Source organism: Glandiceps talaboti, chromosome 17 (assembly GCF_964340395.1).
Source record: "Glandiceps talaboti chromosome 17, keGlaTala1.1, whole genome shotgun sequence".
Taxonomy (NCBI): domain Eukaryota; kingdom Metazoa; phylum Hemichordata; class Enteropneusta; family Spengelidae; genus Glandiceps; species Glandiceps talaboti.
In genome coordinates, this window is record NC_135565.1 from 20,898,923 (window position 1) to 20,925,597 (window position 26,675).

A 26,675-nucleotide genomic window follows, 5' to 3' on the forward strand; every position below is an offset into this window, starting at 1 on the left:
GTTTTATTTCACCACAAACATTAATCATTCAATGGATCAATCAATTACATGCTCTCAGCTCCCTGTGGTTTAACACTGTTAATACACACTAGAATCTATCGCCACCAATCAGAGCTCGAATTGGTAATTTCATTAGTATTGTTTCTAAATATACTCTGCAAGTTCACTGTCAGCTATTCTAGTACATTTGAAACACGATACATTCCAATATAAGTAGATTCTTGTCTATTGTCCAATTCTATTATATCGTCATGTAGATAGACTTTCATGTACACTTTATCCCCTTCTCTTAAATGGAATAGCCCAGAATGAAAACTGGTGTAATATTTGTGTGAATTTTCATCTTGGTTTTGCATACAACCGCTCTTCATCAGTGTGATTGGTTCGATAGGGTAGGTAGTACTATCTGAAATATAAACATTATATGAATGTATTATGATGACGTCATAATTGAACTATACGCGTTTAATGTGAATCATCGAAATTAATAATTCATCGCACTGACAATGTTACTAAGTCAAATTGTAGACATCAGTGGATGTTTGATTACTTCTATCCTTGGTCAGTAGCGATATGTATCTCTAATTGCAGTTTTTATTAAGAACCTTTTAAAGTTTAACAAATTCTTGAATCACGAGGAAATGTTACTATCGCCTTCATATTTTTTGTAATGTATTACATATATGCATAATAATTCATTAATAATATGCATAATAAAACGTGCAATATTTTAGTCTTATCAAATCGTGTTCAATAAGGATCTGTTTATGTTTATGTTGCCTTGACACCACTTTGATGCGTTGATGCACGACGGGTGCAAACACATATATATTAGAATTTCACTTCGAGACATTGGAATCTAACATTCCTTTTGTCCATCAATGATAGTTTACTTAAAATATATATAAAATAGTTATCTTTCCAGGCTATGTTCATGTAAATCACAATAGCTATACAAATTTATGACTGTAAATGATAAATAGTAAACATTTGACATTTTATGTGTTTGCATCGTCGTAAACCACAGCCTCTTTTACGGCACCGTCCAAGCCATTTCGTTGCTTGAGCAGAAATATATGCTGGTGTGTGTGTGTGTGTGTGTGTGTGTGTGTGTGTGTGTGTGTGTGTGTGTGTGTGTGTGTGTTTGATACAAAATATAAAGTTAACGTACTCAACATCGTGTAATGTAGATACTCCGTCACTTTGTCGGTTTCCTTGGAACCAGGGTAATATCTGAAGTAAACCTATAAGTAATAAATTGTAAAATATGAAATGTGTTATGAACAAAGAATGCAGTGATATATAATGTCACATTTCAAGTTGATATCAAATTTCTATAACTCAATATTGTCTTTGAATTTACATTGAATTTATTTTATAACAATACAATTCAATGAGTCAATTCAATTCAGTTCAAAATTTTATTGTCTGCATAAAAAATACAGAAAATTGTCTTGATGGACAAAAATGCAATGTTTTGAATTAAAAACTAGAAATAATTTAAATAATGTTTTCCAACACGGAAATTCCCATCAAACTTTTACGTTTTTTATTGTGTTATATAAACTTATATTTATAACAATGTCAATTTAGTACCGACAATTTTAAGACAACTTTTGATTTATTAACAACCGTATGATGAATACATGTATTATGATTTATGTATTGATTAAACTACACGGAAACGTCCTATGAATTATCGTATAAGTTGATTTGTTGTCGATACGCAGACAATCTCAACCAACTACGTCATCATTATACCCCCACCCCCAATCTTTATATAATAGGCATATTCGTTAGATTAGCAAACATACTGACAAAATAATATCCATAAATGATAATGTTTACTTAAGATTACTCTTATTGCACGATGAAGGATCAGATCAACATCAACATCACGACGACTGAGTTAGAGGAGATGGGTCTTACGGTGGGACAAAGTTCAATCCTGTGCAAAGTGACAGAAGTTTATGGCAGTCTTCTGCCCCAGTGTGGACCAGGAGAATTAGTTGAGTTAGTTAGTTAGTTAGTTAGTTAGTTAGTTAGTTAATTCAGACCATTGCAGTCAAATATCAAATGGTAACAACGTACGTTCACTTGACAGGCATACTGGCTTATTAGAATGACAATTTACCCACTTCACAATTACAGTGAGGCGGAATTTGTAGATGAACAAACACTTAGTCGTGTTATCAAAGATTGATTACACATTTATGTCACATATATCACGGATGCCAAATAAGTTGATTTATCGATTCAAGTAAACTTTATCACTTACCTGGCTGTAAACGTAATAAATTCCTGGTATTAAAACAACCAGGTCTGATCCGTCAACTTGTACGTGTTTAATGAATGATATACCATACCGCCATTCCCATGGACCAACCTTTATCATGTCGTTCTCGCTAGATACATGGTTATCTGGATATTAGATGGAAATATTTTAAATATATTTATTTCATTTTATATAGCTTTCATAAATCATTCATGGATATTTGCATATCAGCAACGAAATTCTGTTGTCGTGATCTGATATGTTGGCAATTTCGTTGCTTATTAGAATGTATTTCCTTGTATGACGAATAGTAACCGTTATAAATAGTACTGTCAACTTACAGTGTGTTACTTCTGGAATCTTTTTTATATGGGGAGAGGCGTTGCTTACGTTATTTTTTTTCGTATAAGCGTGGCACTTGTGTTAGTGTATACATTGATTTGTTGTATACATTAGTGTATACATTGATTTGTTGAAGATAATTATGATACGTGACGATATGGAGGGAATTTGGTCTAGCGAGTTTATGACTCTATACCATGAATGCGGTAATAATACCCATACACTATTACACTGTGTTTGTCTAATTTAAAAAGGAACACCAACATAGAATATACAGACATTTCGTAATCACCGAGTTTTTAAGAGATGATGTCATCATTTAATGTGTTCAAGTCATACCCTATTACAGAGAGATACGGCATTACAACTCAAAATGTCCCAAATAAATCAAAAGGTAACGTCTAGGAGACGATGCGCTCCACTGTTGCCATCACCATTTTTGTAAACAAACCGAGGACGTGTCAACCAAATATTCCTCTTTAACCATGACAGAAGTGAACCATACCATCTCTGTGTAACACTCATAATTTTGAGACAAAAAGGGCTTTCATGTTTTCCCATAATTCAAAATTATACAATTTCTGTAAACATCAGGAACAATATAATTCATCGTCCAGATATACTCAAGTGTACATCCCTGTCACCTACAATTAACAAAATTCCGTTAAGGCATGGTAAATAAAGGGTCTGGTTGTCGTATCCAAGCCATTGTGACAAGTAACATGTAAGGAAACAAGGGAAAGTCTCTATCGATATCTGAAGAAAAGAAAATGGAATCTTTTAGGTGTATATTTCTAAACAAATTATATCGTCATATGCCTACCTATATTGAACCCTTTTGCTGTGCCTGCTACATGAGCTGCAGCTGTCAAAAACTGAGAACCAACAATCTTCCCTGATTCTGAAGAATTCATTCGATGGACGATTCCTTTCAAAATCATGTGGAGTTCATTTACTGTGACATAATTTTCTTCTGAAATAGATGATTGGAAATCTAGTGTAATATTACTTTAGTACGAGTGTCATGTTTTCTACACAGATCCATCTGCAAACATCTATGGTAAGACCTCTCTCTCTCTCTCTCTCTCTCTCTCTCTCTCTCTCTCTCTCTCTCTCTCTCTCTCTCTCTCTCTCTCTCTCTCTCTCTCTCTCTCTCTCTCTCTCTCTCTCTCTCTCTCTCTCTCTCCTTGATTTTTCTTTCTCGTTCTTGCTTGCTTTCGTTCTTTATTTTTTCTTCCATTCTCCCTTTTCCTTCTTTCTTTCTTTCATTCTTTCTTTCAACCATTATTCCGATCGTTCGAAAGTGATAAATGTGAGTAGAGCACTGACGTACCTTGCATAGTTGTTTGTCGGTTTATCTCTTCTACAGTAACGTCTTCTACGTACTGTGTATGCAATGAAGTAGAAACATTACAAATACATAGTTCATAATTTACTAAATGAATATTTGATATATATGTGTACAAATACTCAATGCTTAGTCTCGACACCAAATATCTACCAAACTGCGTAGATCGCGAAATATATATCTGGAGGGTTTTCAAATGCATTACATTACAGACACAAAGGACAAATACCTCCTGGATTATATGATGTCGTTCACTTCAATGACTAAACTTTTCTCGTAATGGCTGTACATGTAACATTTGAACCTGACAACACTTATATACTCTCTTAAAAACACTTAGTAAACTACTTGGACAGTGAACCGGGAAACTCGTGCAACTTTGTTATTCAGACCAATGATACGGAAATAGTATATATTTGTCTAGCACTGTGTTCGTGATTGAAAATCTGTGTTTACAAAACAGTGTAAGATAAGGACGTTTTTGTCTGTAGTGTTACGGTGTAACATACATACATACATACATACATACATACATACATACATACATACATACATACATACACATACACACACACACATACATACATACATACATACATACATACATACATACATACATACATACATACATACTTACACATACACATACACATACACATACACATACACATACATACATACATACATACATACATACATACATACATACATACATACATACATACATACTTACACATACACATACACATACACATAATGTAGATAGCACATAATCACAAATAGCCTAAACACACGTCTACTGGACGATATGATGTCGTTCAGTATACACCTTACCTGTTTCAGAATCTCTGTATTAATATCGCAGCATGTTGTGCCAATATCCGTTGTATCGTGTATTCTTCGGACAGACTTACAGCTACAGTTAGAACGTTGACCAAATTGCATTACTTCTGATTTCACAGGCATCCTCTCACATTGGTCTATTTCGTCACGAAGTTGGTTGATTTCACCGGTAAATATGATTAGAGATGTAGCAATTATGATTGGATATATCACCAGTATCAGGACAGTCTGTATAAAGAAAGCTGTAAGTACACCTCTTCGTTTGCTGGTGTTTTGTTTAGAAACCATTCCAGTGTATGTTTTCATAACAAACCGTTGCCGTTGGTGTGTAGCCTAGCTTGATGGTACTCAGTCGACAGGTTATAGGGGACTAAACCTGATTAAGCAGTCAGTTAATTTTTACGTGTAGGTTCCTCCTCATTCGATAGAAACATATAATCAATGATTGTTATAAATCACATCTGTATCCTGGTTCACAACCCCCTCCCCCTCCTCCCGCCAATATATATAGTGAGGCAGGGGTTGATTTTATGTTCCTGTAAATGTCTAGGCTTTTTAAATCCGAAACCCGTTTTCATCTCAAATACTCGGTGGAAGGCCTTTGAATTCATTTTACACTACAAACTACGTATATATCGTAAGAATATTTTACCATATGCACAGGTACAACAATAACCTCCTGATGAGGTAGGATAACTTTATTGAAGTGGGTACTTGAGGTCAATCTTAATATCAACATATCAACGATAGCAACGTACTTGTAAGGGTTGTGTTTTCAGGTAACAACACCACGGCTGCTCTTTTTGGCATGCCTTTATTTTGCCAAACTTCCCACTTTCTTACCCCAGCTGAATTGCAATGCAATTTTCATAATCAGAGGAGGACTATCTATTATTATACATGGTTGTATCAAACAGAGCAAGAGAACAGTAACTATTAACGGGTTGTAAATGCATCATTCTGTAGATTATTAATTCAGGAAATGGACATAGTACCGGGACATAATCACATTTACATATCTATGTCGACAGAGACCTGATAATGTCGTCGTCGACATTTGGATGTCTATATATATATATATATATGTGTGTGTGTGTGTGTGTGTGTGTGTGTGTGTGTGTGTGTGTGAGTATGCGTGTGTTTGTGTGTGTGTGTGCGTATGTGTGAAAGTGTGTATTATATGTGTGTATATATATACATGTATATATATACATATATATATATATATATATATATATATATATATATATATATATATATATATATATATTATCTAGATGTTTTGGCGATGTTACGAATAGAAAATATATCTATCGGTAGTGTATGATTTAACAAGTCCAAATGTTTTGTTATCAAATTGGCAATTTTGAAGTGTCCAATGAAAGTGTTGTGAGTGTAGCCAGATAATACAATATTAACAACTAATTATTAAACTATTATTACTGTAACTACTAGCACCTTCGTGTGATCAAGTATTTTGCCATATTTGGAAATACAATTTCTTGTAATCGAACATGATATTTTCGGTTACAGAAAGGGGAGTCCCGCCAACGGGACCGTGGGACCATGACTATTTATAGGTATTATTGCGTGGGACACTCCAAAGTCCTAGTACAGTGACCATGGAGTTCGGCCGCGCAACTTCTTTGCATATAGACAATTACATATTGTTGGACCAAAATGGGACAACATACATACATACATACAGACAGACAGACAGACAGACAGACAGACAGACAGACAGACAGACATACATACATACATACATACATACATACATACATACATACATACATACATACATACATACATACATACATACATACATACATACTTTACAATAATTTCCATTTTATACTTGCCATGGACTTGTGTCCTTTTCAATGTTGAGTGTGCACTATGTCAAGAGATTTGCCCTTCTTTTCAGTGTTTTTGTAAACACAACACTACATGTATGAAGAAACAAATCTTTCTGACAGCTAGTGCTTTTATTTGCATATCCTGTCCTTTTCATTTTCTTAGCAACAGTAACAGTACTAATAATACCAACCATTAAAATAGCAATGACATTTATTTATATAGAAATGCGAAGAACAAATGTTTCAAATAGTTAAAATAGTTCAAACAATTCAAATAGTTCAAGTAGTTCAAATATACAAACAGTTCAAATAGTTCCAATGTTCAAACAGTTCAAATAATTCCAGTGTACATACAGTTCAAATAATTCAATGTACAAATAGTTCAAATAGTTCCAATGTACAAATAGTTAAAATATTTCATGTGTACAAATAGTTAAAATAGTACAAACGGTTCAAACATTTCAAATAGTTCAAATAGTTCTAATGTACAAATAGTTCAAATATACAAACAGTTCAAATGTACAAATAGTTCAAATGTACAAATAGTTCAAATAGTTCAAATACAAAATAGCATTTCAAACTTCAAAGTACATTTCAAATTTTTTATGCAGTAAATAGCTTTTTTTTCTCACGTTTTGATGCATGTTTTGATTCTGTCCAATATAATTATCTGCATACATAAGTATACACACACAGGCATACTTATACAGGATTTTGTATGGTATATGGCCATTCAAGGCCAAATTTGTCAAAATGTCAATTTGGACATTTATTTACCATGGTTACAAGAATGCTACGGTTAACGTGAAACCTATTTTGAGCTCCTCTTAGCATAAGGTATAAACCATAGATATAAACCATAGAAAACTCAAAGCCACCACAACTTAAACTGTTATTAATTATTGAGGGTATTAAAATGAGTACATGTATAGGCTTGTCAACATAAAAACAAAATCATTTTCACTGGGGGCGCTAGTGTTTTTTGAAAATTATCTATTTCTGGTACTTTTAGAAGGACTTTCTTTACTAAACTTTTAGAGTCGATGTATAAAATGCAAATGTCTCCAAATGCAAAATGTTGAGGTCAAAAGTAATCTCTAACACATGCTATGCATGTATATACACACCTCTTCATTTTTTTCAAAACTTTGTTATTTTTGACAAATTCGTGTAAACCGATTGAGGTATAACAAAGTAAACCTAAACACCTAATTAGGTTGAAAACATCCAACAAATAACAACACAGCAGTGCTACAGAATGAAATAGAAACAACCTAAAAAACTAACATGAGAACATGAACACTGAGGGCAGTATTTGAAGCTGTAGCCTAATTAGTCTTAATTAGTCTTAATTATGTAAATCATTATAACTAAAAGCTACATCAACAAGATTTTCAGAACATGTGCTCATTGTTTTGTTTGACGTGTGTACCAAATTAAATTAAATTAGATTACAAAAACAATAATTGAAATTATGGCTACGCCAATGGCAACAACGAAACGATTTTAATTTGTCTTGTGCACAGGATAAATAGCGTCAGGAAATAATTAACCCACCTAGGCTAGTGATGATTATGACCTAATTATCAATAGCCCACCTAGGCTAGTGATGATTATGACCTAATTATCAATAGCCCACCTAGGCTAGTGATGATTATTCCTTACTTATCAAACCTTGTTTATAACACACATTCTTAGTATGCACACTTGTGCACTAACACCGTTTCTCTCTACTTCTCTCCAATAATTTTTTTAAATTTTAATCGAGGTTAATGACTGTCAACTTATTTGACTAGATTTCGTCTGTACACAAAGACCACTGCCTTGATAGTGGTTCCCTAATATACACACAGAGTATGTGGCAATGTTAACTAAATGTCGCTAATCTTAAGTATTAACAATAGCGGTTTTTATATCTGTTGGAATTGGTAATTGGCCACGAATCCTCTGTAAGTGTGTGTACCATCACTGGTGAAAGTAATTATCATTCTGTTACTGGTTGATGTAAGGACTCTCCTTGGTCCGGATCCACATAATCTGAAATACAAAATGTTACATAAATATGTATTTAGAGTGCAAGCTGTAATGAGGATATTATTGATCAACAATATTCGTTGGTTTGAACGAAACTTCAAATATTAATCTCATTCAGCCATAATTATATTTCAAAACCAGTATTATATAAAATCATCTTGCTATAGACATTCCCTTCCATAAAATGAACAAATATGTAAATATTCAATCTACCTTGCTGGTGTTGCCCATTCATATCCTAATGATATTTCGATGTAGTCATTTCGACAAAACAGATCTGATCTCTGCAATTGGAAGTCACTGAACTCTAGCTGTATCACGTGGTTCATGGGTGCCTAAATATGACAGTAAGACAAAATGATAATGGCATGCAAAGATTCATTTAATATAGTTCTCGATTCGAGGAATATTCTCAATAGCAAAATAGCAAAATGAATTTCTTCTCAAACACACACACACAAACACACACACACACACACACACACACACACACACACACAAACAAACACACACACACACAAATACATACATACATACATACATACATACATACATACATACATACATACATACCATAAAATCGCCATGTTTCCATTTTTTGACATAAAACTTTTAACTTACATAAATAATCCATTCACAAATTTGGTCATTGTCGTAATTATTTGGATAGCCTGGTGTTGTAAATATGCCTTGACTTTCTGAAAACGTCAGATTACACGTGTCTAGAATTGGGGGGAATTGGAGGAGGGAAGTGAAAGAGGAATAAAGAGAAATAACAATAAGTGTCTACAAAAAAAAATTGACATTTTGTGACCATTCGAATTCCAATGCATTTTTTTTGGCTTTCAAGTGATGCAATGTTTATCATCCTAGATGAAAATTTGGTATTTGTTGATATGATATTTTTAATTTCTAGTTCTGTAGTGGTAGTAGTAGTAGTAGTAGTAGTAGTAGTAGTAGTAGTAGTTATTGTTGTTGTTGTTGTTGTTGTTGTTGTTGTTGTTGTTGTTGTTGTTGTTGTAACCATGTACAAAGACAAAGAGATTTAACAATACATATTCTTGTACAGCACCATCCCACACCTTGCCTGAAGTATTGCACAATATAATCCCTGGCAAAGACACACAATGGCACAGTGGCCTTCGCACTTCTTCAACTCCCAGTATTCGATCACTGTAACTTCCATAAACATATAACTAATTCTTCCTGTGGCAAAGTTTACTGACATTTATCGCACTATGGCATATACAAACTGGCATACCTGACTGATCAGCAACAGTGGTCGTTGGTTCTGTTGTTGTCGTTGTTGTTGTTGTCGTTGCTATTAGTGACCCAACCTCATTGCAAGATTGGTAACTGTGGATAGCTTGATAGCGAACACGAAATCTTGATGTGTATTGTGACTCAACACCGTTAGATCGAAAATAGACAAACAAGACATTACTGATGGATGTGAAACATGGCGGTATTATAGATCCGCAATACCTGTAGAAATAAAATGATATCAAAAAGAGAAGAGAAGAAAATTATTACAAGATATGACATTTATATCCCTGACTACTAGGCAATGAAATGTCTCTGTCACCGCCATATACGTTAGAATAATAGATAGAATGAAACCACGGCAACTTTTATATAGATAACACATATAAGAACCACTAACTAAAGTATTTCAATTGTTCAAACTAGATTTCCCATATCCAGAGACTTCTAATGTAGTGTCTATCTCACAACATCTTGTAAGATGTTCTACATCTTACAGACAGTCATTAAAGTGTCACTTATCTCACAGAAACAGCAAGAAATTAACAATTTCGTTGACGTTTTACACACACACACACACACACACACACACACACACACACAAACACACGCGCGCGCACACAAAAACACACACGCACGCACGCACACGCGCGCGCGCACACACACACACACACACACACACACACACACACACACACACACACACAAATCCTCACCTTATTCCCTCTGTGATGATGTTTTCATCCCTTATTTCAACATAGTCTGATGACCCTACACACCCACTATAGCCACTTTCGTCATCAATTCGAAAATCTTCAAATATGAGAGAAATCAACTTTCCAACAGGAACCTTAAAATATAACATGTATGTCAAACAATGTTTTCATGCATATTGGACATCTTCATTTGACAACTAACAAGAAAACCTGGCTGGCTAATCAACAGCTCAGTACATTAATTAAAAACAAAATGCACACATCTGAAATTGAATGATAAAAGGATAAAAGGTTTATGATGTAAATACAAAATGTGATTACCAAGGCATGTCAATCTTTTGAAAATTCTATCGTTGGTTATGTTTCTTAGCAATTTTTAATCACAATTAAGAGAAAATCACGTTTATCAATTCTCAGTTCCTGCAATTGCATTTTACCTCATGCTAGAGGGTCAAAATAGAACAAGAAGGTTGACTTATTCTCAGTACCTGTAATAGTATTTTACCTCATGCTAGAGGGTCAAAATAGAGAAAGGTCGACTTATTCTCAGTACCTGCAATTGCATTTTACCTCATGCTAGAACGTCAAAATAGAACAAGAAGGTTGACTTATTCTCAGTACCTGTAATAGTATTTTTCCTCATGCTAGAGGGTCAAAATAGAACAAGAAGGTTGACGTCGACTTATTTTTACACGCGTCTATCATGTCTATAGTCATGATTAGTATATTGCATGTGAAGCTCGTCGAACGGATTTGAGTTATGATGTCGACCAAGAAATCGAATGTTTTATGATGCGCCTAGGTGGTAAAAGTCTCTTTCGGATACCGAGAAGTTAATTTCAAGTATCTCTAATACAACTCACAGACATACGCTCTGGTTGTAACACAAAAAACATCTCCTAACTCCTTTCTGTTATTTGCTCAAACTCCCTACCCAATATACATGACTGAAAAAACACAGAGCATAGCTCACAACTATAAAAATGTGAACTAGACATGTGTCAAATTAACGTTTGTAATTTGTGAAGGCTTTACCTACGGGAATTTTTTTTCAACAAAGTTTTCATTGCTTTTTTTTTTTACAATGTAGCTTTTAATTTAACTTCATTTCAGTTGTTCCATGATAGAAATGGGTGACATTGCTCGTGATGTCTGCCTAACATTTGTATAACTAATCCAAGAATACAGGTGTCCATTTACGAGTACAACTTGCCAACTCTTTTACTATGCCTCTTAACTTTATCCCCTTTCTTAATAACAAATTTAATGTCCATACCTGTACTTGCCAGATGCAGATTTGGTTGATAGGATAGGCAAGGGGGTAATTTGGCGACAACAAAGTTCCTGATGTTCCAAATAGTTGTTCTCTGCACTCTGTGGACAAATTGTTACGAATTGATTCACATAGTACGTACATTTCATACAGTTGGAATACAAGTTGTATAAAAGGTACTTGTATACAATGGTAAATATATCGAGTTACAAACACAGACTTGGTCTATGTAGATTTACAATGATTTTTCAAGTAGGAAGCCATGATAAAATTATGTTATAAATTAAAAATCCTAAACAAATTCCAATACTCATCCATATATGGTAACTTTAACTTACCAACAGGTCCTGGGTCACTTGTCGAAGTTTGGCAGTTCGATCCGGAGGTTTCGTCAGGACAGACACATTGACAATTAAGACCAACGTAACCCCCATTTTGGCACGTAAGACTGGGACAATGAGCTGCAGATAAAGACATACTCTAGCATAAGATTTATAATACAATTTGGGGGGGGGGGGTTGAGAGGTATAGAAAGTGAATGTTACAAGTAGTTTTTATCCGAAAGAAGAAAAACATGGTGAAATAATACTCTACATGTGAAAGCATATTCTGTGACAAATCTGGAAAATACTCGCGATTTTGAACGTTGGACGAGTACAGATGACTTCCGACACGCCGACCAAAGGAGAAAGGCCGTATTTTTTGTTTGAAGGTGTATATATATATACAACTCCGCCTATAGCAAGATATATATATCAGTAAAGCATAGGGTATAAGTTTCACAATATCTCCGTGTTTGTAACATTGAAGACTATAAATGACATATTGTATGCAAGATTAAGTTTGAACGATCATTTCTTGTGAACAAAAAATATCATCCTTAAAATTGGCAGCTCAGCTGACAGGAAACTAATATCTCCATATTCTTTGTGCTTTGCTATGGTTGGGCGTGGACGTTATCCAATCAGTATAAATCGTCAACGAGTCTGAGAAACCAGGAAAGGAGAATGCACTTACCGTTACATTCATACATGGTATTCGCCAACTTTATATCATAAAAGCTGAGTGTTTCGTCTTGTCTTAGTAACGATTGTTTGCTAGGATCTTTCGTTGTTATTGTTTTCTGAAGGTTGTAGGTGAACGCCTATGGAGAAAAAGATAAAGTTAAGATTGTAGATACGAATGCCTATGGAGAAAAGATAAGTCAAGAGTCAATATGTCATGGGATGTGAATATATGGTCACTGCCTGATTACTCGTCTACAAAGTAAATGTACTGTTACGACAATCAAGAGAGTGATAACATAGAAAATAGCAATATTGAATTATTGTCTTAATTTATTGGTATTCTATTGAAGTAGTGCGATCATTTGATGCGTGTGGCTGTATGTGGTGGATAGAATAACCAATGTCTTTCTCTTATTAATAAATTGTGTTATCGGTCAATGTATGTATTGCACTAGTGTTTTGCAATATGATATAAATAAATGGTTGTCATCTGTCACCAGAATATGATCTCCAATGGAACGTAACCCCAAACTGTCACATTCCGCATAAAAAGCAAAAGAATGTCTTCGGGCCATCTTACAAAAAGGTGTAAAAAAAAAAGATTTACACCAAAGAGAAATGTGGACTTACGTATTCACCATAGTGCATGATAGACTTCAGGTCATATGGCACACCATATGTTTGACCTTGTCCAACGTTGTATGTGTCGAAATACTGTTCTCGTCCTTCCTTGATGTTTTCATAGTGAATATTGATATAATTGTCACGATCTGGTCTAGTGTGCTCGTGCCAAAAACCTATTGCGTGACCGATTTCATGGACAATGGTCCCAAACTGTAACAAAGTGAGTAAATAGGTTCGTGTGATTAATGTTTGAAACAGAGATAAACGTCATCATTACGTCATAACCAGTAAATGATTAGAAGAACAATAACTGACTACAATAAATTGATTGACACTTACTGAGTTACAACTCGAACCAATCGAAAGGAAATTCACACTATTAGAACCAGTAGCTCTCCCTATGTTTGACCAGCACCTAGCAAGAAATATGAAATAACTTCATGAGTTCGAGGAAGTATTGTAGTGGTAGAATGATTTTCAGATATTAAAATAATAGTATAAATATAGGTAGTAAAAGATGCCGGTAATATAGTCTCTGTCGGCATGCATCTTCTGACGTACAAAGCATTTACGAACGAGAGCATCATGGGTGTTTATCATCCATGACCTGATATTTATTGAAAAGTATTTATCAATATTCTCTACTCTAAATTAAAGTTACCCAGTGTAATCTGTGACCTATGCTCTACATGCAGGTCTTCATTTCATCCTCATGAGACGAATCATTTATATAAATAAATAGATTAATTAATTAATTAATTAATTAATTAATTAATTAATTAATTAATTAATTAATAAATAAACAATTAATTAATTAATTAATTAATAAGTAAATAAATAAATAAATAAATAAATAAATAAATAAATAAATAAATAAATAAATTTAGGAATTTCCACATGGAACTGAAAAACTCTGCCTGTTATGAACAAAAACATTTTCAATGATACATACATCCACATCCATCTATACATCCATACATCCAGACAGACGGACAGACAGACAGACAGACAGACAGACAGACAGACAGACAGACCTACATGCATACATACATACATACATACATACATACATACATACATACATACATACATACATGCATACATGCATACATACATACATACATACATACATACATACATACATACATACATTGCGTTGTGTTGTGTTGTTATCAACTATCAGAATGCATTTCTTACCCCCTTCCTTTAAAGAACAATATAAAGTTGCTTCCCACTGGTTCAGATGCCTCGAACTGTATACATGTATGTTGCTCCCAATGAGCGATAGCCTGTAAAATCGTTGATCTGACGTCAGGGGCTGTAAAATCAAATGTAATAAAAGGGATTATACATCGGAAATGTGCTAGCATTTGCAGTTAATAGTTTAAATTAGTATTCTCTCGACTGTTAACCAGGTTGGTCTAAACTATACAACGTTTTGCTATGTACAGATAAATTGGATATCTGAAGAAACAAGAAATCAGTAATTTAAACCGAATTCTCATATATATATATATATATATAGGTTTTGAAAATTTGAACCAAATTATATTATTTAAGTGTATATATATATAAATATATATAGACAGACAGGTCACAACATTAACACCTCATCGTTTTACGGTGTCAATAACACGGCAGGCGGCGTTCCTGTCGCATCCGTACGACTAACTAAAATGGCAGCCAGAAGTGAGAATTAACGGGCACGGAACCAAATATAATTGACGAATGAGTACTCACTTATTGTTGAATCGAAGCTATAAGGAACACTTGCTCCAGGCCAAAGCATGGTGGACATGACAGCTTTCCTCGCTGACCGATTCTTCGTTGAATAATAACTGACAATGTTCTGATCCGTATATTTTGCCTCTTGGACGAGTTCTAATTGTTCTTCACTCAATACAATGTCAGACTCAAAGTAACCTGTATATTCTACTTCACTTTCTGTGCTAGTACTCGTTGAGTCAGTGGTTGTTTCAACCTGAAGAAGGAAAGGTAATATGGAATATATATTAAATAAGGAGGTATATATGAAAGGAAAGTTCACCCACCTGTCAGTCAATATATTTGTGATTTGAATCAAGTAAAGTTGAGAAAATGTCAGACTTTGAAAGTTAACTTTTATATGAATATTCAAGTGAATGGAACAGAAATGAATTCTTTAGGGTCTAATGCTACAACCAAGGCTGAACATACGTAAAATGTGTGGAATCGCCTGCCAGTTGGAATACAAATGGAATTATTCAATTAAGAGAGCGAGCAGAACGGGGTGAAATGGGGGGTGGGGCACGAAAACGAGTTGGGGTGCAAAGGGGAGGGAGCTCTATATTCACGGGATGACTGTGCAATTTTCCAACATAGTCATCGTAGAAGGCGGTCTAGATTTCCTGAGCAATTCTGCAAACACAAAACAGCATGAAATAAAACTTACCGTCGACTCCATATCCACAGGATGAGAAAAGGTAAATGTTGCTATGGTTAGTATTGCAAATGGTAGATGAAACAACATCTTCTCAAACAACGTAACGTGCTATTTTTTCCTGATGCGGATCAGAGAGTAGACTGCCAACAAATATTGAGAGTAACACTGTGATACTCTCTTACGACTGGGTGCCAAAAGTGGTGAAATGAGCTTTGGTTCAGAAATTTGGTCTGTTTATATAACTTTAGTTTACGTAAGTTGCGTTACTATAGCAACTGCAGTCACAAGTACGAAACATCAGATCCTGTGTCATAACCATTAACGCGATGTTTTCACAGATTTAAGCCAACTAAAATAAGTCATTGTGTCGTTATTCGATCCTTGTGTTACTGTTAATACTTTTTCAATGAGTCCAATAAATAGTTGCTTCCCAAGTCGCTAGACGCTACGATGTCTTGATCAAATTTTCACACCTCATGTAGGCTGGTAAAGTTATGGCCTGCTAACTATTGTACGTTACTCTATAGTTAAATAATTCTATTTAGCATCACACAAGTTATGATAATCAATAGTGAAGTGTCAATCACCAATGAATATCAATTAGATGAGATCGTCTTTGTAGATTCCTGACACCGGAAATAAAAACACTTTCCTGCGACGGAATTCTTCAAAGAAAGAGGTTGAAAACACGACAAATGCGTTACCATGGTCACAATCAAAACAATTAACCTATTTATAAATTGTAACTCTGGGACAAAAAGCTTTGACCTCTATAGTCATTCATTAGCATCGTCTTGTAGCAGATCTGATACGAACTTTACTCCTAATTTATGGTCTAATGTCCGAGATGTGAGTCGAATTCAATACGGGTCAAGTTTGGCCAGAAAACTCTAAAATATGGAAACATTTTTTGCCAGGATATTCTCAGATATTGAGAATGACCAGGATAACCGGAACGGCGACACCAAAGGAAACGAAAATGGGCGTTTTAGTGTTTGACACTTAATTATTATTAAGTTAGTCTCCATTCATCATCTTCCAAGTTGCGTCATCATCCAAGAAAGGAATAAAACAATGAAGCAAATTGTACAATGGTTTCATATTGAAAACTGATTCATAGGAGGTCCTTCGACTTGAGCATGGATCTATCATTGTTATTTATTTTCCAAACAAAACGCTTCCTGCGCTTTAAGAACTAATATAGTTTTAGAGTTGAAAGATGATTGTCTTACAGATGCAGTATTCGACTTTCATTAATACTATATATTCTTATTTTATGACACTATCTTGAATGTTTACCTCTAATATACTAGTAGACAAAATGTAGTAGAGTGACGCGTTGGACTGTTTGTCTTTGGATAAATCACACCTTTTGGTTCTCCTTTTATGTGCTAATGTAAAACACTTTTGTTGTTTTAAGTGTTATTCAAATTATTGTACGGGTAAAAATGTGTGTATTTTCATTTCATTGAAGAGCCACTGTCGTTTTAAAAAAAACTAGCTGAATTTCAGACATGTGCGGCATGGTTTAGTGTTTATATTCTTCAGACCTGTGCAGTATGGTTTGGTGTCTATACTTCAGACCTGCGTGGCATGGTTCAGTGTTTATACTTCAGACCTGTACGGCATGGTTTAGTGTTTATACCTCAGACCTGTACGGTATGGTTTAGTGTTTATACTTCAGACCTGTACGGTATGGTTTAGTGTTTATACTTCAGACCTGTACGGTATGGTTTAGTGTTTATACTTCAGACCTGTACGGTATGGTTTAGTGTTTATACCTCAGACCTGTACGGTATGGTTTAGTGTTTATACCTCAGACCTGTACGGTATGGTTTAGTGTAATTCATACCTCAGACCTGTGCGGCATTGTTTCATCTATATCACAGACAAGTTTGCTACTTGTCTGTGTCTATATCAATGATAGTTTGGATACAAAAACAGAAGAGGATGCAAATTGATCTATGCTTTCACTCGAATAAAGATTTTTAAAGAAATCACAACTAATGTTAGCCAATGATAAAACTTTTGTTTCTACATACTCTTACAGTAGTTATGTAATGTCACGTGTGAGTGTGTAGCAATGACAAGATTTATCTAAACATTAGGTAGTTTTAGTACTGTTATTGACAGACCATGGTGGTATAAGGGAGATACCTCTATGGACAGACCATGGTGGTATAAGGGAGATACCTCTATGGACAGACCATGGTGGTATAAGGGAGATACCTCTATGGACAGACCATGGTGGCATAAGGGGAGCTCCTCTATTGACAGACACCATGGTGATATAAGGGAGATACCTCTTTGGACAGATATACTCAGTAGCTTGTTAGAATTCAGTTGTATTGTAAAGTTGGTCCATTTTTGTAATTGCCAAAATCTAGTAGACAAAATGTCCTCATTCCAAACATGTAAGTATCCCACTTCTATTTTCCAAAGAAGTCGATAAAAAACTTATGTTTTAAAAATAACAGCTCAAATCAGAGCTTATGTCTTTATATTCTAAAATTGTGTGGGAAAGTATTTTCTAAAAAGACAGACCAGTCCACTCTCTATTCTTCTCTCTCTGACTTCATTTTAAATATCACAAATGAAACAAGCGACCTATCGGTCAGAATAGCTCCGCTGTTTTTTTTTAATTTTATTTTTTATTTTGGTGACATGTAGAAGTGGTTCAGTTCTTCAGCTCTTTACTATGCAGTTTTGTTTTAGCGATGCAATAAAGTGGTTAGTGGTTTCATATGATGTCTCACTATAAAACACATTTTACACAGAAGTTGGTAATGTATTGTACTTTTATACCATAGTCACCATTTTATAACAAAAATTTACTGTTATGAAAAATTGCACAAAATCTCAGAAAAAAAATGACTGGGAAATGCACACAACAAAAAAAAATTTCTAACAAATTTACCAAGTCAACAACATTCAACTTGTACTAGTTGTAGTAGATATATATATAGGGAAGAAATGTATTAATCGCCATCTTAGTTTCCGTACGGCGACAATCCCCAAGTACCCGAAAGAGAGTCATTCTCAGCCAACAGGGTTTGACACTGGAGTAAAAAAGTCACTATCCCACATGACTAGTAAAATTGATAACGTAGTAGTCCTGCAAAAAAATTGGTGGTCCTATCTTTAAGTGCTTTCGCTTGTTCACTTAGGCTCTTCATCTCTCTTAGTTTTTGCTCTACCTCTAATTCACTTTTCCAAACCCCATATTTATTTCAAACCGTGTGTTGTAATTGAACTGTCTATTTCTTTGTAGTTGTTTGTGCATCATCAACTCCTTACTGTAATTTTATTCTCTTTTTCATGTTTTGGAACTTCTTCTCTTTTTTTGTTGCTTTCTGTGAGTAGTTTGCCTTAATTGGAGGGGGGGGAGTAATAAGATGTTATGTGGTCTTATTTCTAGCTTAAATACTACATAACATTTCTGGTACACATTGATCTAACTATTGCATTTTTAAAAGACAAAAAATTACCTTCCCATGGAGCAAGTCTTTATAGTGTTCTCCTTAGTGCATATTAGAATGTATTTACAACATAAAAATAAATAAATTTGAAGGTTACCAGCAGTTACAGCAAAATTTTGTTACTAATTACATGTACAAGTCACCTCGTCTATTTTCGTGTCTATGTACTTCCGGGTTGACATAAATGTTAAACGTGATACAGTCGGCCCTATAATTACTAAGAAATGACAAAACCGTTCGCAAAATAAAGTTCAGGATTTTAATTTTTCAAACTGAATATCAATATCCACTACACATTCAATAACTGGTTTCGCGTATTTAGAAATGTGCCCCAAAACATGAACACGGAACACGGAACACGGAACACGGAATCGTCTACACGGCACTAAAAATCCTACCTGAGGATGGGGCTAGTGTTACTAAGTTAGCAGTTTCATTGTAGGCTGTAAGTTGTACCGGTAAAAAAAACGATCATCACATCATGTAGGAAGTACAAAAACATAGAACACGTTGTTTTCTTGCTGAATAAACTCACTGAAATAACAACACGGTCAAATTGCGTCTTCGATTTTGACAGCCACCATTGTTATGATTGAGCTTCACTTAGTTACGTTGAACGTGGCCGGGCGAACGCTGACATCCAATTTGTACAGCGCTTTTACAAAGGGAGCTCGTCAATTACCTACCGAATAATTAACTCAGAAACGTAGTTTAAATACTAACTGATCTAAAAATTACTGTTCAGAAAGACTACGCATCCGTACATAAATACGAATTCATGCGACAAAGATTTCAACTTTACTACTTGTTACAGTGTAGAGGCCAGCCTTACCCTTATTATACACATATCATCGTACAACTAATTTTATTGGCTATAATATTAGCTACATTTGAAAGGTCTCACTTGATTGGCTCATCCTTCGCTATTCCCGTTTTCAAGAGACACCCCGCTAGAATAAAGTGCCACGTAGTACAGCAATGGCGCGAGATCGCCTGTTGGGCGACTTTCCCCACCGGGTGTGCTTTTCGAAAACTACAGAACACATGCTTTTGTGACACGGAATCATAGAAAATCTACCCCGTTTCCAAACTAATCGTAATTTTATCGCGAATAGACAATCAGAGTTGGTCAAAATAGCAAATTAAAAATCAAATGAATTTTACTATGACCGTGAATTCATGATCATAAAGCCGGTGGTTTGAATTCTGATCTCCCTAATATACCTATCGAAAAGTCACTATCCCGTCGGACCTGCAATGGATATTTTAGTAACCTTTACTGGTCCTTACAGAAAGTTACTTGACTCGCGGGATAGCGGACCAGCGTGTACGTGTATGTCGAACCCTTGCCATACGTTACAGCATAGACCCTCCTGGTTACAGTGGTAACACTCGTTCATGTTCGATTAAGTGATGAAGTGATCTTTTTTTTAATTTCTTTTCATCACAACAACAAAATCTGCGCGATCAAAAGTGTTGTAAACTAAACCAGAAAGAATTATCGGGCTGGCTAAACTTCCCGATGAACTGCAGGAGTAAGGTCCAAGTCCAAGTAAGCCCCGATAGTACGTGAGAAAATCGTCTCAAACTAGCGATACAACTTTCAAAATATAACTTGACATGTTAGAGTTATACAATTCAAGACGGGTTTTCACTCGAAAACAACAATTCTGTGAATAATGACACTGAACGCAGCGATTTCTCGGACGATGTTACCACTGCACTGTAACGTATGGCTGACAACGACTTGCTTCTGTGTTCTGGGTTAGTCCCTCCTGCATCCGGGTACTTGGGATTGTCGCCGTACGGAACTACCACATCGGTAATTTTGACGCTGTAATTTTGCCACCAATATTGATCGTACAAAAACAAAACTCCATAAATGAACCACAAAGTACTTTCCCTTTCAAAATGTGGTAATTTTAGAAAGAGTATTATCGTTTTTATTGACGACTGACTCTGTCAAAAATCGTTCGATACACTTCAGTTCAGGCATGGAAGACTTCTCACAATGATAATGAGGTGCATTTACTGGAATGAACCATTCTGTAGGAGGGGTGGAGAACTGGATTTGAAGTTTACAAACAAACCTTTTTCGAACAAATATTTGTCATTTGGGCGCACAATGCGTAGAATTAAGACTATAGCACATATTACATTGCTTGTTTGACGTCAATAGTGTCTTTTGAAAAGTTTCACTTTACCTAAAGTCTCGCGGACTGATTTCCAATATGGCGTCGGTCATTATGCTCATTAACATATTCATTTTTTTTTCAAATTTCAAAAAAAAAATCATAAAAAATAGAAGAGAAGACGTGCTGACTTGAAATTAACAAATCTAAGTAAGCTACCCCCTGTGCATCAACACACCAGATATCAAAGCAATCTGATTTTAAGTTTATGAGGAGTTGATGAAAATGTCATTTTTGGAAAAAAAATCATAAAAAATTGAAAATGGCACAGATCAACTTGGCATGAACAAATCTGAATAGCCTCCCCCCAGGGAACATGCACACCAAATATCGAAGAATTCCGACTCTCACTTTCAGAGTAGAAAGTGAAAATATAAAAGTTTGACGGACACCTATGATTCACTCTACTCTCTATACCTCAATACCCACCTATACCTAAAGCTACGCTTTCAGCTTTCGCTGACAGCGGAGCTAAAAAACAGTAATACTGGACAAGTTTGATTCAGTCAGCTTTTAATAATCCGTTCCAATACAAATGCAAATGTACAATTCTGAATGACACAAATATACAATAAAAATAACATTTTACAATGAATTGAAAACCAATCGTGTGTTTGAATGTTGAGTATTTGCTGGTTTGACAGCAAAACTACATCAGACAAAACACTTCAGGAAAAAATGTCTGCCAATGATTTTTTTCTTTCCAATAACTTTAGTATTTACGTTATACTTGCAAAATGTCACAAAAGTCCTTTGAAAAGTCAAGTCAATATACAATAGATATATGTAACTGTTGTTGTTGTTGTTGTTGTTTACATTGTTGTTGCCATTGTTGTTTAGTTAGATCCCAAACTTGGACAGTCTTTGCTGAGAAAATTCCTTGGCATCACCATACCATCTTGTTTATCTCTGAAATATGTCAAAACCATTGATAAATAGTTAAGTAAATGAACAGTACAGGTCAACAAAACCCAATCTCTACATTTTCACTGAACAATATTCTTACATTTACCAAGACTAGCCAATGGTATGATTAATTTTCAAACTTGTAATTAGAGAGGGTTTTTGACGGTATGCATATGTTCATGGCATCCTGAGGTCAAAAACATACCATAATTGCATTGAAGTGTACAACCAATTAAAATCCATGTCTAGATTTAGCCACAGTGAGATAACATAAGTACTTTGAGTTGCCATGGAAATTTAGGCATAGTAAGATAACATAAGTACCTTTAGTTGCCATGTAAATTTAAAAAGAAGCCATAGCTTGATTATCAAAAACAAAAGATTTCACAGTTTGGCCACTAGGAGTGCTGTTTGTAGACCATTTTGAGGCAGGAGTGAGGGCCAGAAGTTTCACTGTACCATGTTTAACTATTACTGTAATTTTCTTTTACAACAGACGTCCTTTTCACATATTTTGTTTATAGCTTCATGCATCATCATATGATCATTAACCATGACCAATATGAGCACCCCCCACCTTGCCAAATCTGGGGCTTCCGGTTGTGATCATTACATGTGAAATGTGTGGAATATGATAACCATCATAGATTAGATTTAAATCAGTTTGATTACTATATGTATTGTGTAATTATTAGTACTTACACATGATATTGCAGAGACTCAAAGACATTCTGTATTTGTTCCTCTGATATCTCTCCATCTATCTGTGCCAAATATGTATACAAATCCTGAAAGAGTGAGAATTCTATGCGAGCTGCACCACCTTCGGGGTCTTTGGTCAAAATTTCACAAATGACTTTCATGGCTTGTGTAATGTTCTACACAGAGGAACAGAAATAAAAGATGTAAGAAAGCTAGTAATTAAAAATTTCTACTCACAAAGTCAAAATATGTCCTTGAAGCGAATCTCAAATTTTCAAGATGTCGGCAAAAATTTGGATTTACTTCCAGGAAATTGTTTGACTCTGTGAGTAGAAATATCATTACTAAGTATGAACCTCCACAGACTCTGGGTTTATACTTAGTAATGATATTTCTACTCACATAAATCTCAGTGTAATAGCCACAATAGCCCCGTCTACACGGCACTAAATATCCTACCTGAGGTAGGATTCAGGATAGTTTGAAGCCTGTGCAGACGCAAACGCGTCTTGAACCTGTCCTGAAACCGTCCTGACTTAGGACACCTTTGAGAAGTTTCCTGAAACCCTCCTGACTTCGTCCTATGTACTGTCAGGACGGAAGGCACGATATCTACACTGCAACCTTCTTACATGTAAACACACATCTATCCTACCTCAGGTAGGACTTGGAACTGCCTCAGGTAGGACGAAGTGTAGATGGGGCTACTGACATATCTTTAAGTTATTATCAGAATAAACAAAAATATTACTAGTAAATAAAATTATTTGAATTATATTTTGTATCAAGAACCATTTCGAAAAAAGTTTATGTTAATTGCCAAATAAATATTATTTAATACCATAATTATACTCTGTGCAATTAGTTTCTGAAATTGCTACTTAGAGAGATTAAATCACATCTTTGGATTCTTCAAAGGCAGAAATTAATTAATGAAAAATAGTGAAAAGGTAGAGTTACTTACTCCTGACAAAGAAGAACAAGCAATGGAAAAGAACTTCAACCATTCAATTTCATCACCAAAACTTCCTATTGATAGCAGGTTATCAAGTTGTTCCTGTGGTAAACAGTTATCTTTCCATTTCTTTTCTAATTCTGCCTGTGAAATCTTCTTTTTTGGTCCAAGCTGAAAATAATGATATTGAAATTTAACATTCTCATTTCAGATAAGAGTGACCATATTATTTTGTCTGTTTCTCATTACTCGACTGACCCAAATTTTCAGCTCTGACATCAGAATAAAAAAAATATATATTTTCGCCACCCTTAATATTTTGCGGAACACCACCCTCTCTGGTAAGAATAAACAAATGTCTGGACTGAAGATTTCAAAATTGAGTAAGTTATAAAGATGATATTTTACCAACCAAAAATAATATGTATGTTAACAGCAGTCAGTACTGTTGCTAAGGTTGGGCAACCCTGTCAACAGAAAGGGGAATATGGTAAAATTGGCAAAAGTTTCCAATATGCTGCACCATAATTTAAATGGGGAACCCTGGTAAAATGAAAGGGAAATTCAGGTAGATTTTACCTGCTTGCAGTCCTTAACAAAAACACTAATCAATACAAGTGTACCAAGGGCAGAGATAAGCCTGACTGGTTGCCTCCTTTATAAGAAGATGTTAGCAGTAATCAATAGAAGTGTACTCGGCTAAAGTAAGCCTGTCTTTTGAGAACTACCTACACTGACTATTTATACATGTATCTATCTATCTATCTGTTGAGAAGTCTGAAATATATGTACCTACCTGTCTGTTAAGAACAGCTAGAATTCCAGGTGTTAAACCTGTATCAGTCTTCTGTGTTGATACTGGCATCTCTAATCTCTCTTTAACTGGTGGTGTTTCACCACTGGCTAGGGCATGGAAATACCTAAAATATCAACACATGTACTGTTACATGTAGTTTGGGTTAGCGAAATCGAAGTATAAATGTAGGGGCATTACAAGCATTGAAATATTATCATCTGTATGATTTCTTATGAATTCAATAATATTATTATCATACATAATTCCACAATTTTTTCTTCTGCTGACAAAAATACAAGATTAGAGAACATATGTTAACTACTTACGCTGCAGACCATTGTAATACATCACTTGGTTGTGTTCGAATGGCAGCTTTGGTGAATTGTTTAAGGATATCTGGTAGGTCTGGTGGTATGTTTATCTGCTGTGAGCAGTACATAGGTGCATCCGTACCTTGTACTCCAGGCATGCTTACTTCAACTAGAAATCAGAGAAAATATGAAAAAATGACTTAGATACTGTTGTACAATGATAGTATTTCTTTCAAATTTTTCCATTTTCAACAATACCAACTCTTGGAAAGCTGTACCCGAAGCTTTCGTCCTCTCACTCAGGACATTATCAGTAGACTGAAGTAATTAACATGAACTACGAACACAGGTGTTAATTACTATGTTAACAATCAACAATGATAGCATTTTTTATGATTTTCATGGCACTGATCATAAGCCTCTGCACCTGACAGATATATACAGCTACAAAGGTATTGAAAGGAAGGCCACCATAGCTTCAGGTCATTAGTCCTACGTATATAATGGTTAGCAGTTACAGTTTATCAAAAGTGGTATGTTATTGTTATTATCACAACATAGCTCAATTATTGCTATTTAATCAACTGCTATCAAAGAATTCTTTATATCATTTATCCGTGCTTCTCAACTTAAACAATACACACGATAAACAAAACATAACTGTAATTTGAATCCACTACCCATGCTCATACACAACTTATACAGCCAGTTCTGAGTTACCATGCGGTAGTCGTCAAAACTGGTCACTTGGTATCGTTCCAAATTTTGTGACTACACTAAATCGACTAATATTGCCAACACTACATCACAGATCCATGGCAACGTTACAAATTAAGGTTCCTACAACACATTCAGTAAAGAATTTTTGCCATCAAATAGATGAGATAACGTAAACAATGATTTTTACCATTAAATCGTTTTAAACCTGTCTACCATAATAATAGATCCACCGTCGTAACTTGAAACCTCAGCTCGCCCGCCTCAACTGTCAGAAATGGTCATTCTGGTTGTCATACCGTATTATGATAAATCTACAGACGATCGCATTTAAAAATGTGTCACGTTTATTCCTTAATGTCTTCTATACTCTGATATCACTACTCCAATTATTGAAAGAGATGTTCACTTACCCTGTACGAAGAAAATGAAGTAGACCTATTTTATGGACGTGTACGGGCAGACGTTTGTTTTCGGGTTGGTTGATTAGCAACGCTTTGCGCAACCTGTCTGCGCAGAGGTTAAAGGTATTTATTGACTTGCGCCACCAGTGTCAATGTCGTCAATTCACAATTTATTTCGTTTTTTGTCGATGTAAACACGTACGGTAC

General features: G+C 35.0%; 3 protein-coding genes across 3 annotated transcripts; all 3 read right to left on the reverse strand.

Annotated features, from left to right (window-relative positions):
* Positions 1 to 173: 173 nt before the first annotated feature.
* Positions 174 to 5,096, reverse strand: LOC144448184 (tumor necrosis factor ligand superfamily member 10-like). The gene is made up of 6 exons (XM_078138338.1): positions 4,800 to 5,096; positions 3,951 to 4,002; positions 3,441 to 3,590; positions 2,279 to 2,421; positions 1,172 to 1,244; positions 174 to 406 (listed from the first exon to the last, which is right to left on the reverse strand). Exons 1-6 carry the CDS (start codon positions 5,094 to 5,096, stop codon positions 174 to 176), a joined length of 948 nt encoding a protein of 315 aa, XP_077994464.1.
* Positions 5,097 to 8,577: 3,481 nt separating this feature from the next.
* On the reverse strand, positions 8,578 to 16,093 carry LOC144448185 (protein SpAN-like). The gene is made up of 13 exons (XM_078138339.1): positions 16,016 to 16,093; positions 15,325 to 15,565; positions 14,782 to 14,902; positions 13,924 to 13,999; positions 13,591 to 13,794; positions 12,971 to 13,097; positions 12,292 to 12,414; positions 11,957 to 12,054; positions 10,681 to 10,814; positions 9,963 to 10,186; positions 9,323 to 9,399; positions 8,915 to 9,036; positions 8,578 to 8,704 (listed from the first exon to the last, which is right to left on the reverse strand). The coding sequence occupies exons 1-13, from the start codon at positions 16,091 to 16,093 to the stop codon at positions 8,578 to 8,580; spliced, it is 1,752 nt and encodes a 583-aa protein (XP_077994465.1).
* Positions 16,094 to 22,173: 6,080 nt separating this feature from the next.
* Positions 22,174 to 26,570, reverse strand: LOC144448406 (ropporin-1-like protein). Its single transcript, XM_078138640.1, has 6 exons — positions 26,478 to 26,570; positions 25,363 to 25,516; positions 25,037 to 25,160; positions 24,250 to 24,411; positions 23,286 to 23,461; positions 22,174 to 22,586 (listed from the first exon to the last, which is right to left on the reverse strand). The coding sequence occupies exons 2-6, from the start codon at positions 25,503 to 25,505 to the stop codon at positions 22,514 to 22,516; spliced, it is 678 nt and encodes a 225-aa protein (XP_077994766.1). The 5' UTR covers positions 25,506 to 25,516; positions 26,478 to 26,570; the 3' UTR covers positions 22,174 to 22,513.
* Positions 26,571 to 26,675: the final 105 nt, after the last annotated feature.

What these genes read in the sequence shown, in the direction of transcription:
- LOC144448406 (XM_078138640.1), bottom strand. Translation starts at nt 25,505, where the DNA reads ATGCCTGGAGTACAAGGTACGGATGCACCTATGTACTGCTCACAGCAG. An exon ending in GTATTACAATGGTCTGCAGC is followed by an intron (nt 25,161 to 25,362) that starts GTAAGTAGTTAA and finishes TTGATATTTTAG; the next exon opens with GTATTTCCATGCCCTAGCCA. An exon ending in TAGCTGTTCTTAACAGACAG is followed by an intron (nt 24,412 to 25,036) that starts GTAGGTACATAT and finishes CATTATTTTCAG; the next exon opens with CTTGGACCAAAAAAGAAGAT.
- LOC144448184 (XM_078138338.1), bottom strand. Translation starts at nt 5,096, where the DNA reads ATGGTTTCTAAACAAAACACCAGCAAACGAAGAGGTGTACTTACAGCT. An exon ending in ATACAGAGATTCTGAAACAG is followed by an intron (nt 4,003 to 4,799) that starts GTAAGGTGTATA and finishes TTGCATACACAG; the next exon opens with TACGTAGAAGACGTTACTGT. An exon ending in AGCAAAAGGGTTCAATATAG is followed by an intron (nt 2,422 to 3,440) that starts GTAGGCATATGA and finishes TCTAATATCCAG; the next exon opens with ATAACCATGTATCTAGCGAG.
- LOC144448185 (XM_078138339.1), bottom strand. Translation starts at nt 16,093, where the DNA reads ATGTTGTTTCATCTACCATTTGCAATACTAACCATAGCAACATTTACC. An exon ending in CTGTGGATATGGAGTCGACG is followed by an intron (nt 15,566 to 16,015) that starts GTAAGTTTTATT and finishes TTCCTTCTTCAG; the next exon opens with GTTGAAACAACCACTGACTC. An exon ending in TAGCTTCGATTCAACAATAA is followed by an intron (nt 14,903 to 15,324) that starts GTGAGTACTCAT and finishes TTGATTTTACAG; the next exon opens with CCCCTGACGTCAGATCAACG.